Source organism: Pollicipes pollicipes, unplaced genomic scaffold (genome assembly GCF_011947565.3).
Source record: "Pollicipes pollicipes isolate AB1234 unplaced genomic scaffold, Ppol_2.1 Scaffold_2555;HRSCAF=2994_pilon_pilon_pilon, whole genome shotgun sequence".
Classification (NCBI taxonomy): Eukaryota; Metazoa; Arthropoda; class Thecostraca; order Pollicipedomorpha; family Pollicipedidae; genus Pollicipes; species Pollicipes pollicipes.
In genome coordinates, this window is record NW_023596136.1 from 42,215,968 (window position 1) to 42,230,243 (window position 14,276).

General features: G+C 53.9%; 1 protein-coding gene across 1 annotated transcript in view; it reads left to right on the plus strand.

Moving 5' to 3' along the window:
• LOC119101481 (hemicentin-1) overlaps nucleotides 1-14,276 on the plus strand; it is a 69,788-nt gene that overhangs the window by 34,329 nt on the left and 21,183 nt on the right. Inside the window, exons 7-11 of the mRNA XM_037224824.1 lie at nucleotides 3,599-3,729; nucleotides 7,360-7,519; nucleotides 10,984-11,140; nucleotides 11,938-12,071; nucleotides 13,588-13,724. Coding sequence (XP_037080719.1) covers nucleotides 3,599-3,729; nucleotides 7,360-7,519; nucleotides 10,984-11,140; nucleotides 11,938-12,071; nucleotides 13,588-13,724 — 719 coding nt within the window. The remainder of the gene's footprint in view (nucleotides 1-3,598; nucleotides 3,730-7,359; nucleotides 7,520-10,983; nucleotides 11,141-11,937; nucleotides 12,072-13,587; nucleotides 13,725-14,276) is intronic.

Genomic DNA, 14,276 nt, shown 5'->3' on the forward strand with positions numbered 1-14,276 from the left:
TTCATACCACCGTCCCACAGGACGATCAGTTCAAACTAAATATCATTTGACCCGCGTTACTGCACGGTGCTGTTTAAGCTGTACAGTTTGGCTTTTTAAAACTCCCACCGACTGGACGGCGATGAACTGCCGATCGTGGCCGCCCCCTCCGGGGCCGGCCGCCCAAACCCGGGACAGAAGCCATTCGGGCCAGGCTTCTACGACCTGACCCCCACTGAGACCAGCTTACTCCGGACTGGCTGTCACTGTAGTCGGCGGGATGGAAACCGCCGCGCCAAATTGTTCGCCTCTGGCAGGCAGTAACCGATGATCGTTTGGGGTTTGGAATGCATGCATTTCAAAGTCAGCGACATTAACTACGTGCTTAAGCTTATGCACTGGGCAAAAGCTTTTGCTAAGCAAGCTTACATACGAGCAAGAGACGACGCTGCGTGCTGTCTTAGCCGCAAGTCCAACGATGCTTTACTGCACGCTGTCCTACGCTGCACCACTCCTGGATGCGCCCCTGCTTGCGAGGCCATCAGTACAGGCTCGCTGTGGGTGCGTGCGCCCAGCTGCAGCGCTGGGGCACGGCCAGATCGAGGCGGTACCCGCGTTGTTGCCGTCTCGTTACGCCGTCGTCCGGCCATCCGGGCTTGCCAACTGGCCGCCGCTACCACCGTCCCGCAGAATGGGACGCTGCCGACCGCTGACAGCCGCAGGGCTTCTGGCCGCGCCGCCGCCGCCGCCGGCACGCCTCGGGCGTTTATCGGTGGCGGCGATCTCGGTCCGCACGCTTGCGTCGGGGCCGGTGGACGCTGCGCCAGACCAGAGGCGGCTCCAGACAGAGGACAGGGAGGAAGTGAGGGGTGTCCCAGTTTGGTACCCTGCCATTTTGGGCGGCTGTTCCACTGCGCTCACGCTGAGCTTGTCTGCGTTCGAGTTAGCCCGTTGTGTTGGTGGCTGACCTCGTCTCAAGATGCTGGCGGCAAGCGTGGGTCGTATGTGGTGACGAAGGGCGATATTTGAACTGGAATGATAGATCAATGACTGATGGGTCCACTGTCTCAAAAGGCAGCTCATTTGTTATCGTTAAAGCCTGGGCAAAGCGTTTTGGTGGTTAGCAAAAACGTCGGTCTGTCGCCTTTCAAACATGGTTTGTGTGATTCTTGAAGTATGGTGTAGCATATTATAAACACGCATTCATTAAGTTAGATTACCTTAATCCAGTTGAAGATTAACTGACATCACCTATTTCAAAATGGGCCTCATTAAGCTGACGCTTGTAAGAAGCGAAAGCCTATTTAGAGGTGAAATCATTATTACTATTGTGTCTCAGGTTATACAGCTGCCTCTTTTGCCGATGAAAAATCAACTGCAAAGCCATCAGCTGATTGAAATACCGGGCGCTCATATTGTGTTGGCTAGTCACATTTGGCTAAAAGGTTTCCAGCCAACAACGCATGCAGTGCTCACGCGCCCACGAACAGAGGATGCTTACTGGCTTGGCAGCGCTGCCTCTTATTTCCAATGGGCATGCTTATGCGGCAGGGGGTGGTGCCTAGACCAGCTTTAATGCTCCCTTCGGTGGAGTAGAACGGTGTGCACTTAGGTATGCGCGGAATTATTTCTGAATATTTTCCGCGGTGCTATATGACCGCGCACTCGAAGTGCCGGAAAGCTTGAGTTGCTACTAATGCTGTTCTGAATGTTTTACGAATATTTAATTGAGCTCTAGCTGAAAAGGCTATTCGCCGTCACTCGAGGATAGAGGCCTCCGATGATAACATAATCTTTCCATTCCACCCACCACTTGAGGGCTGCACCCATACCCATCCGCTACCTATTCCTAGCCAGCTTTGCCTGTCCGGTGCCCAACCTTTCGCTTTTGTCCAACACCTAAGCTCTTGATTATGGAAAAGTTTCGTGGTTTCCCCAAGCAAAATCTGTTACGGAGATCCGTTTGCACGTCCGGAAGATCCCTGTTACCAACCAGGAGGCCCCTGTTCTGGCTTAGGAGGCACCCTCAATATCCAGGAGGCCTCTTTCCTGGGACAAGACGTCCCTTTCATGCATCAGATTGTCATGGTTCCGGATCAGGATGCTCTGTTTGTGGATACGAGAGAACTTGTTATGCTTGGAGGCTCCCTTCGTGAATTAGAAATATCGTGTTTGGTTTAGGAGGCCCGTCGACACACATCAGGAGACCCTTGTCTGTAACACAAGACTCTGTTTTGGGAAGGAAGGGCCCTTTGTTGAATAATCAGAAGGTCCCTGTATCTTGAAGTTGGAGTGGTCGACATTTATTTACACGATATCATGTATCAATGTATCAATCGCATGATTGTATTGAATGTGTGATACATGTACCAATTTCATAAAAGTGCATATGCCCGTAGTGTCCACCCTCCCTTTCAATATGACTGTTCGAAAGGCCCGCTGTGAGGAAACTCTATAGTGTCCAGGAGGTCACCAGGAAAATCGTGCCATCCCCACCCAACACAAAACCCGTGGCCCCCTCCCGCTTTGTCGTACATTTGCGCATGCCCATGAAAAACTAAAGGAAAATTGTTGGTTCACATTTTTGTCGTAGGTTATGCGTTTTCTGTGGACTTTTCTTCGCCTAGTTGTTTGCAAATGAAAGTCGCATTGCTTTTTTTTTTTGCTTTGAGGAACCGCATTATAGGAAATGTGACAGAAGTATGCGACAACAACACATCAACGGCTGTTTTGAGAAATTGGCTTCAGTTGGCAGATTATCAGACATGACTGTGCCAGCTATAACATAGTGTGACATAGTGCTACCTTTAATCCCACCATCCGGATGCAAAATCCCGGATCAACGACAGAATATTACGGCGAAAGCTTAACTTATTGCAGCGCCGAGCATGATCCGTCTTGCCTTCTGTCTGACGTCACCTGACCTTTACCGCGGCCGCTGCCGCCGGTCGCGGGCCATCCAGTCAATCGCAAATAATGAGCGCCAAAAGCGACTCGAACCCGCCCCGCCACGGTTGGGCTAATCGGAAGGCATGCACTCTAACCAGCCGACCTACTGGAACTAATAAGCGTGCTGCGTGACGTCGAACCTGTGCGTTTGTGATGTGAGCTCGTCATATCTGAAGTGCGAGCCGTGAATGTCGTCGACTTTGCCCCTCCAAATCATCATCATCATCATCATCGAATATCGTCGACTCGACTCCCTGTGTCATGGAGATGTACAAAGTTGCGCTATGCGCACAAACAACGTTCCAAAAACTTGGGCGTGCAGAAAACCCACCTTTTTGATAAATCATCCGCATGTATTGTCATGCATGGGTTTAATCCATTGATGTTCAGCCTGCATAGTAAGTAAAAACAGGGGGGATGGCCCCTTCGGTCATCCTGATTGCACGTCTGTATATTACACGTGGCTGAGTTTTGGTTGAAACCTCTCATTTCGTCTGTCTCATAAGTCTGGTATAACTGATACATATGGCCGGCGCCACTTAGAGGTCCGTGTCATAGCTCTCTACGCAGGCAGGCTTGTCTGGCGCCGGATATGCGAGCTGTGCATCTGCAGTTACGCCCTCCGACAAAGTTTCAACCAGAGAGATAATTAACCCGAACTTTGTTCCAGATAAGCCCATCGTGACCCTGGAGTTCGGTCGGAACCTGGATCCCAATCGAATCAGAGAGGGCAACGATGTCTACTTTGAGTGTAACATCCAGGCCCATCCACCCGTGGACCAGGTGCAGTGGCTACACAAGGTGAGACGACCGGCTCTCTGCAGCGCCGGGCGCCCCCTCCCCCCCTCTCCCCGCCTCCCTCCGCCCGCAGACCGGGTGCAGTGGTTACACACTGGGAGACTGAGACTGTATCTCCACCCATCTCCACCCATTTAATACCGTCACCTGATCCTGTTGTCCGTAAAGTTTGCTCTCAATTTAGAACGTGTTTAACTGCCTAAATGTCTAAATGACGTGGAGTTAAAGGCAAACGTAAGGTTTCCGGATGGCTGACTCCGCAACCAAATTGCCAGTTGCGGAGCCTTCGGATGTATTTGTTGCACTTAGTGTATAAAATGAGCAACGAAGAGAATGTCAAGAGTGTAAAAAGCCTAGAACATGGCAGCAATAAAGCAGAACAAAACACGTGACAAAGAGGCACATAAACCTCACCACATAAGTAATAAAATTGATTAAAACGGATGCGCTGGAGGACAAGCACGTCATGGGAAATAAATGCAGTCAACATCCAATTTCCATTCCGAATTTCTTCTGCCACGTGTCCGTTTAGCCCACGAATATATTTTCTGGTGGCATGGCCTTTTTGTTAAGTGTTTTGTACCTGTTTTTTCGCTGCAACGTGCGCATGGTTTGTAATGCCTTTATGTTACTCTCTGTTACCAATTACATATCCTGGCAAAGATGGCTAATGCACACAAAATCTCACTAGTTGAAATCTAACTTGTGGTAGAATTCCTCCAAAAACCTTGATATGTGCTTAGCTGTGCTTTCCTCTGTGAACTCCGTGAAGAGTAAATGCGCCTCCACGCCGAGGATTTAAGCCCAAACATGTGAGATAGATTAAATCGTTGGTCCGCCGCCCACTTTTCCCTTTGATTTTTCGCCGAGAGATTTTTCTGAGCGGGTATTTATCGTCGAGCCCCGCTTCAAACCCATGGGTTCACGGTCGGATACCATTTTCTATCAGGAAGAATGATGGTCTTGTGATGCATCACCTATTGTTGTCGGCACGCTTCATCAATCGCCGATCAAGGAACAAAAAAAAAACGGTATGCAAAACACCAGGTCAGGCTAACCAACTTCCTTAACGATCGTCGTCACCTTTCGGCCACCGCGTTCCCAAACGGCGGCGGCAACGCCCGCCGGCGCCCACCACCCTTCCGGCGCGCTCCCCGGCGGTGAATCAATGCGGCATCCATCATCGGCTGCGTCGCGATGGCTCCTCCCCCCCCCCCCCCGCCAGCGGACCACGCGGCGCACCTGTCACCCCCAGCTGGCTCCCCCGTACCGCGGCCGACCCGGGCCGCCGCTGTGCTGCAGATTGTGCGCAGCCGCGCCAAATAACACGCCGTGGTCTCTGAAGAGGCGGGTGGCTCGCCACTGATCGGGAGAGCCTTCTGCTTCTTGTAGTGCTGCTGAAGCCGTACGCGGTGATTGCGAATGATCGGATGCGACGGAGACGGGAAGTGAGGTTCGAAGCGACATTGCTTTCACGTTGTTTATCATGCAATGCCCTAATGCCGTTTAACATTTGTTTCAAGATTGAGGGAAGGCTCCTCCCACTCCACCGTCTCTCGTCAAACCTCGCTAAATTAGCGCCACGGAACAGCGGCCAAGATCAGTTGAAAAAGAGAAACGGACGCGCTGTTGGTTGTCTGCGCATGTCTGGTGCGTTACCGTGACCTGGGCCAAAGGAAATCTCAACTAAAAATCAGCTGATCAATAGGAAAGGAGAGGTAATGTTTGAGTGTCCAGGTATAGTAGGCTGGGTAAGAAGCCCCATAACCTTCAGCGCCCCATTTTGTCGGCCAGAAAGCCGCACTGTGTCCTTAATGACGACATAGCTGCGAAAATGACGCAGGCAGCATACTTTCCGCTAAGGAAGCGATATTACGGTGCTTCGGTGGAAATATGCCGCTGCGCTGCGTCACAGAGTCCGGTTAAGAGCTTGTGGACCTGCGTGGAACGCAAACCTGGTCAATATTTACCAAATTCCTGGAAAAAGACGTGACGACCAGCGTGGCAACAACACCATAATTGCTCGTGCACCGGCCCGGCTTGTGTTTTCATCTTATCCTCGCACAACACGAAGCTGCGTCGTCCGGTAAACACGCTGTACCGGCTGGGGTCGGCGCGGACCAAGTGTTTCCTGGCACCCTGCTCAGGCCGGCCAGGCCGTCGCCTCTGACACGCGCTTTTCGGCCGGCCGCAAATGGAATAAAACGCCGCCGCGCCGCCGCCCGACGGTTTTTCATTGATCCCGGCCGCTGAAGTTAGCCGGCTGTTAGTCCGCGGGTGGTAAAAGTGGAAAGGTCGGTTGGGCTCGGGCCACGGCCACGCCGTGACTGCCGACAGTCGGCAGCGCTGACGGGGCGGACCGACCGACAGTCGGCAGCGCTGACGGGGCGGACCGACCGACAGCCGACAGTCGGCAGCGCTGACGGGGCGGACCGACCGGCAGTCGGCAGCGCTGACGGGGCGGACCGACCGACAGTCGGCAGCGCTGACGGGGCGGACCGACCGACAGTCGGCAGCGCTGACGGGGCGGACCGACCGGGCGTCCCGCTGAGGTCGGGAGGACCGGGCAGTCGGGCTGGACAGGCTGGAGACCAGGGCGCAGATCTGCCGCCTTTAGACACTGGGTCGCTCCAGCTCATCTATGCATGTGCATGCATCAGTGTGCATATGGATGCGTTTGTATGTATGTACCCTATCATGTTATAGAGATGAATTTTGAATGATTTTACGCAAGGCGTCCAATATCTATCTGTGAGGAATAACCCTAGGTGATTCATAACGAGGGCGAACTGAACACCATAAAACTCATGGAGCCCAGGTCGGTGACCGACGTTTTGTGGCGCCGTATATGACGGAGGGGATGGGGAATTAGCGGCAGGCTGACAGGCTTAAAGGGAGTGTTTCACATTGGTAAGGGGTTTTGAGCTTGAATAGCCCTCTTAAAAATGATTCAGTGCCGTTCACAGCCCTGCATTTCTTACGACCTAAAAGTTTCTGAGCTACACGCCGTGCAGATGTGCAAATTATTTCGAGAAGACTATTTCAAGGCCGCCCAAGCACCCATGACGCCATAAGAATGTAATTCAAAACCTGCCATTCCTTTGACCATGCAGCAATCAAGGGCAAGAAAAATAGATCTGTCAAGTCATTCATATCTGGCGTTCGTGAGCACGATTTCCAGGTATAATGGCGGTTAAATAGTTGTCATTCAATGTTGTGCGAGGTAGGTTGACGTAATCATGCAATGATCTGTTGAGAAGCATACCAACTTAACAGAAAAAATTGCTGTCTAGAGCGGCCTTTTCTAGTTAAAGACATGCTAATTGTTATAGGTGAGCTGATTTCACCAGAAATGATGTTTGCTTCAATATCCTCAAATGTATAACATACCCTTCAAGGTAAGGCCAAGGTGTCAAAAATGCAAATAAAAAGCACACCAAATATGTTGTTATTTCGGGACTTGTACAGTGATTGGCCCTATGCCCATTAATGTTCCATTATACTTTTCCCACGTAACGAAACCCGAAGCACACCTGCGTTGCGTTTCGATTCAGAGAGCTTACAAACTTAGAGTCTTGCCGATAGCCTACGATAGCCCAACAGATGTGAACCCCATCACCCCGTTGCCGGCAGGGCCGGTGGCTGGAGCCGTCGCGCCAGGAGGGTATCATCATCACCGCCCACAGCCTGGTGCTGCCGAACGTGTCGATGGCGCAGTCTGGCGACTACGCCTGCCAGGCGGCCAACGCCGAGGGCCGCAGCCGCAGCAGGCCCGTCGCGCTGCACGTGCTCTGTGAGTCACATCTGGAGTGCGACCTCGCCTCCCCCGGTCCCCTCCCCTGCCCCGGTCCCCGTCCTCAGGCCCCGCTGAGCAGCGGCGAAACCTGTCTGCGGCTGGTCTGGGAGAATACCCGAAGCCAACCGCCGACTGCCTGGCAGTCCGTGTTTGGACTGCCCGGTGGTTGGACTGCGATGGTGGTTGAACTGCCCGGTGGTTGGACTGCGGTGGTGGTTGAACTGCCCGTTGGTTGGACTGCGGTGGTGGTTGAACACCGACTGCCGGGAGCTGCGCGCATGTCCGCGTAACTTTATGCTCAGCGACACTAAGCCGGTTGCTGCGAGCGGACGCTGGACAGATCACAGTTTTTCTGCGCCGCCCCGGGTCACGGTGCCGTCCAGTCTGGCCGGAGCAGCGAACAGTGCCCGACCCGAGCCCAGCCTCCCCGCGCCGGCTGCACGCCGGGACAGGCAGCTGGCCGGCCGGGCAGTTGTGCTCAGCTCCAATCAGCCTGCCGCTGGCCAACGGGTCCCCGGGGCGCCGTTCTCGGCGCGGTTGGCACGCCGCAAACGCCGCCTCTTCTGCATTTGTCGAGCTCCGGGACAAGTTTGCGTGCTAACTCGTCTCCAGTAGCACTTCTTGTGTCGGATGCTTGCTCTAGACGTGCAAAGGGACGAACTTGGCTGTGTGTAGGCTTTTGCAAACGGGGTATTGGTTATAAGCAGTTCTTACGATGTTTATCGTGCGAAATTCCTCATCTTTTTAAGCGTTTAGAGGATACAGCGTTAAAAATCATATGCAATTTGCATTTGATATTGTATTTTTGCGGCAAAGAACTCGCGTCTATAATATCATCGGCACCTAGCAAAAATATGTTGTCACTTTCTTCGTTATAAGTAGGAACTGCGCAACAACCTTACAAATTCTAAAACGTTTCTCAGCATTTCGTGCCAACAGACTTCATTAAGGCTGCTAAACTTGCAAGCTGCCCAAGGCTGTCACCAATGGGCGTTTTCATCCGCAACAAACGTGATTGCCTTCTACCGAGTCGCCATCTCCGTATACCTTTAAATGCGGCAGCGAGGCCCAATCTCCCGGTGGTTTTGCCACCTCTGACAGACGCGCGCGTGGACTGGCACTATCTGCCAGCCATTCTCGCGTGCCATTTGCTCTGCAATGGTCTAAACCTCCGCTCCCGAATTGCTGGCCCGCCGGATTCAGGAAATGCGACGCGCTTACTACCAGGAACAGTGTTTTGCCAGCGTCCTGAGTATGTGGCGGGGAATATGGCGGATGCTGTAGCCAGCGACGCTCCAAACTTATTTTAGCGCAGTACGGACACCCGCACGCGCATGTGCAGTACACATATGCACCCTTACATATTATGCGTATACACACGCACACACACACACATATGTACATATATATGTATATATGTACATGTGTGTGTGTGTGTGTGTGTGTGTGTGTGTGTGTGTGTGTGTGCGTGTGCGTGTGCGTGTGCGTGTGCGTGTGCGTGTGCGTGTGCGTGTGCGTGTGCGTGTGCGTGTGCGTGTGCGTGTGCGTGTGTGTGTGTGTGTGTGTGTGTGTGTGTGTGTGCGCGTGTGTTAGCCCTAAATGGTGTGATGATGTATGTTTAGAAAGATGTTACCCACAGCTCATTTTAGGGAATTAGGCGAGCGTGAAGGTATGTCCAGTTAGTCTGGACGGCGTATCATCTGCGTGACGTCACTTTACCATTTCTGCGCCGGCTGTAGCGTTTGAGTTTTTAAACTTTAAGGGCGAAAGAAAACGACCGTGTCGCAGCAAATGTGGTGGAAATGCATTGCGCATCAGGCAGCGGTAAACAACGGTGGTAAAACGCCGATTCCAGTGTTGTTCTTTCAAGGAGCACAAAAGCATGAGTTTCCAAACCAGCGGCAGTCAGTGATACTGCCGCAAGCTTTGTGCTAATTAAGTGGCACATAGAACTTACATCACGTGACCCCATGCACATCGTACGCGTCCTGCTCCAATCGAGCGTGCACCAATCTTTGTCGCATTGTCCGCTTGTCTGATCCGGCGGCAGGGATCTGTGCCGCAATGCGTCAATGTCGCGCGGGACAGTATACCAGTTCAGAGAATTCGATGCTAGCTACTTCGCGGCGTTCACCGCTCTCATCGTCTTGGTCACATCATCAGTGCACAGATGCTCATGACACTCAGTTTACATCAAAAGGTGAGTGTTTCAGACGAAGACTGCTCCCATGCTGGATAAGCTTGTTTGTGGCATAAATCCTTGTCAGGAGAGGAGTACAGGCAGCTACAGCCTGCGTTCTGTGCCAGAGGCATGCCTGGGACCGTTTGAGATAGTTGGCACAGCGAGCACCACATCTTCCTGTCCGGAGATTTCTGAGCTTGGATCGCTTATATAATGACCTTGATCACTTTCATTGACTTTTCGATGGTCTTTTGGGGTTAACGTCACATCAGATGTCGTGTTTCTCTGAGAAAACGTCAAATGCGCCGATCCAGCTCATGACTGGGTCGTGAAAAGGTGACTGAAATGTGTCAATGACAACGTTACAAATACCACGGTAACTCCTGGGTTAAGTGGTTGTTAGGTTTCTCAGTCGGACAAGACTCCGGTGATTTTGGTGTCTCCTGATGACAAATCGCAGACTGCCGAAATAGCTGACAGTGGTCAGCCGATATGGTACCTGCCCTTCAAGCTATGCGCCGCTGCCTGTCTTCGACGGCTTCAGATCGGAAAGCACTAACTGCAACTTGTGTGCGACATCGGGTTTCTATCAAAATTGTCCTGGCATCCAGACATCGTCTTTGACAACATGTTCCCCAACGTGCATACTTAGCTGCAGCATAGCGTCGCTCCAAGTCGGGCCGGTATTAATTGAGTCCGCAGCGGTCCATGCAGTCGCTCTTCCTTACCGAACGCTGAGACTCTCACTGGGGTGTTGGTAATAATGTTGCCAATCACATCTGGTATCAGATGATGGAGTCATTCACTGATAGCATCGATCCCCAACTTTCCCGGCTTTTTAATAGGGTGATGTGCTGACGTTTACATTGAGCGGCAGTTGGCTTAGCCATTTCTTGACGTAAGCACGCGTACTGATGCAAGAACGTCAGAAGCTACTATGACGTAACTATCTAATACGGTGCCGTCGTACAATGACGTCGGAGAGTGGTATGCGATGACATCAACTAGTGCCGACATGTTTTGACGCTCGTCATTTATGCCATATGATGACATGAGTCATTTTCGTCATACGAGGACGTCAGCACGTACGTGACATGATGACGTCAATAGTTACGTCACATGATGACGTTAGTCAGCCACACTGTGCAGAGGTGCCGACCGGCGGTGTTATGTGATGCCGTGGCGCCATGATGTCGTGCGGTGACGTCATTCGATGACGTCATCCGGAGGGCTGGTGTGCTGACGTCCGCTGGTGACGCCGCGCTGTGCCGCTCGCCAGACGCGCCGCGCTGTGAGCAGCCCAGCCAGGTGCTTTACTTCCTGCCGGGCCGGCCGGTGGAAGTGACGTGTCGGGTCACCTCGGAGCCGGCCAAGGTGCGCTTCAAGTGGGTCATCAACCGATCCACGGCCGAGCGCGAGACCATCGACGTGAACAGGTACGGCCCGGCGGCAGGCGGGGTGCGGCCGAGTGGCGGGCGGGGTGCGGCCCGGTGGCGGGCGGGGTGCGGCCCGGTGTCAGGCGGCGTGCGGCCGAGTGGTGGGCGGGGTGCGGCCGAGTGGCGGGCGGGTTGTGGCCGGCCACGCCGGCGCGCGCTTCCACTGAGTGTGTGTGGGGCAACACTGCGCAGAGGTGTGCAGGCAGGGGCGAGCATCTCCTGGATCACTTTACATTCTCTGTGTGCTGTGAGTTCCCGGCTTAATTGACTTCATGGATTTCTCGGCCGGCGGCCGACCTGCTCGGCCGAGTGCCACCATACCAGGACCAATCACGCTCTGGGGATCTGCTTCCTCTTTGAAAAGGTCCTCAAACAGGCCGCGTGAATAGGACGCGAGCGAAACCGGGCCTCCCCTGCCAAAGTTAGCGAGGAAGTTGAGTTTGAGAGTCTTAATGGTTAGCAGGGTAGCAAATAATTTTCTTGGCGGCAGCGGATGGAGAAGATTGGGGGAGGCCACTTCAGGCATAGTGTCATATCGGTACACTGTCGATTCGTACTCCGTGTATTGCACAGCAAGCGTTGTGAACAATGCACGTGTTCCATCATTCCCTTCAGGGTGATGACTGCCGCCCATGATATGCCACGGTTGTGACTTAAAACCCTCTGCCCACCAGTATGAAAAGCGCCGACTGAAGTGCGGCAAAACCTGCTTGGGCCGTGGCCGTCTGGTGCGGAGGGTTGGCTGCGCTCTGTGTGTTCTGTCCGCTCCGGTGACGGGACGGCCACGTCTTCCGCAGGTTCACCAGCTCTGGCCGGAGCAGCGTGCTGCGCTACACGCTCGGCTCGGCAGAGTACGCCGTCATCGCCTGCCGCGGCAGCAACGCCGTCGGCCTGCAGCGGCAGCCCTGCGTCTTCCAGATGCTGCCCGCCAGTGAGTGCAGACCACCGGGCCGACCTGGAGGGGGCGGGCGCTCAAGGGCACGAGCTGACAACCTGGGCGAACTGGGAGAGTCGTGTGGACGGGACGGGGCCTGTCGCCTTGTCTCGCGACCGATCACCTGACCGGATGTGGTGTGACCGGATGTGGTGTGTCGCGTTCTGTTGCGCGACAGACGGTGAGCTTCCTTTCAGTTAATGAGCCCCTTGTGCTGGTCAATAGTAGGATCGCGGACTGATTTATTACATGCGGCAGGGTCATAGGGAGTTACAAGCCCGCTTTGAAGGTTGGTGTACATTGGTTTCTTGGTGGTGTATGTGGTTAGCAGTGGCAGCACACCATGTTACCTTACTGAAGAGCGGGAGCGTCGTATCTAATTGCGATGCGGCCACGACTTCCGGAGCTGGATCAGGGCTGGTGGCGACCGGCGACGGCCTGCTGTGTGCCGTGAAGTGGCTGTTTGCCCGTGTCTGGTGTGGACAGTCGGCTGAGGCTCTGGCTTCAGGCCGCGACAGTGCGTCGGCGCTGCCAACCAGCATTTATGGCATGAACGGCGGGTGGTCTTAAGTGGCCCTGGCGCCGCGCTATTCGTGGCCGCAAAATGACCTCATGCGTCGTCCTGCGGGTGGGTCGGCAGGCATGTTACGCAACCGAGAGCCTATAAATGCGGGGATAAAATTTTACGGTGCCACCGCGGCCCCATTTTATGAAGCTGGCATACACGTAACTTAAATCTTGTCAAAGTCGCCGTGAAGTGTAATAGGTGTTGAGATATTGGCGCGTGCTGAGTGGGCGTGGGCGGGACGTGCCGGTCAGAGGCGTCTCTGGACGCTGAAGGCCGCCCTCTGCCCTCCAGAGACAGCCGATACGCGGCCGGTACACAGCCTATTCTCAGGGACGTCAGGCGCACTGCCGGGGTGCCGTGAATGCATCTCGTTGATGTGTTGTATGCAATTCAGAACATGAGCTGCATCTCACAGTAGTACATCTGCGATTCTTTCGAGCCATGGGCAGCACAAATGGCAACGGACTAAAGGAATTCCATTTTGGGGCCAAGTACCGTTTTGTGGGAGCAAGGGCTGCGAGCCCCTTGTCTTCTCTGACAGAGCTCTTGGGCCCCGTTGAAGAGCTTGGCACTCTAGCTTTTCGACTGAACGCAGTTTCGTTCTAGATCGCTGTAACCAGAACTCAGGCCGGATGTTGGACTAGCCGGCTCTTCAGCAGGCAGCTGCCTGCTTCGATTGGTTGGACAGTCAACATAACCTGTCTTGACGCCACGCCCCTCTTTGTGTCGGTGTTTGCATACAAGTTTTTTCCTGTTGAACAGTCTTTGCTTTTGTCTGTGTTTCTGTGTGTATTTGCATGCGTCTTTGTCCGAGAGTCTTTGTGACTGTGTATCTGTGTCCTCTCTGTCCGCCCGTCACTTTGCGCTCGTGTCTGTCCGTCTGTTTTTTTCTCTGTCTGTCCGTCTGTCTGGCCGTGTGACCGCTGGGACACCTGCTTGACACAGGTGTGCCGGGTCAGCTCAGTGAGTGCGACATTCACAACCAGACAGTCACCTCGTTCGAGCTGACCTGTGAGGAGGGTCCCAGCGGCGGCCTGCGACAGCACTTCGTGCTCACCGTCTGGCGCGACCGCCACAAGCAGGTGCGTCGGCGGCCCGCGCCAGGGCGTCGCTCTCTGAAGAGGCAGACAGTGTCGGTATCGAAGATGCCATTTCGGGACGAAGGTGCAACATGTTTGACCACCGAGTATGTGCGTTGAAAAGGATCACGTCTTGGCTACATCTACCTCTATCCGTGCCATGAGCCGCGCGGGCTGGCATGGGCCTCAGCGTGACCATCATAAGCACAGCAGTAACCATGGAAACTACCGGCGATTCTGACGGGAATACCACGCTTTTCTTGTGATAGCTCGCGCGACATTGCAGTTCTTGCCGATCGGGGAGATTTACCTTGACGCGGTTTGTTTTCTCCGCTGCTTGTGATCGTCCGGATGCAGTGATGTGGTCTGCTCGCTGGAACAATTCTCTGAAGCCCTGCCAAAACGTCAGCTCTTCTGAGCTCACCAATACCTGACAGCTCGTCTTAGCGTCTCCGCCAGTTCAATCTAATTTCCGGCGCGCCAATATTTGTCTTGCCGCGCCGAGACTGTCGCACCCCGTGGCGGCTGACGCTTCACTCAGCCAAGCAAACAGCG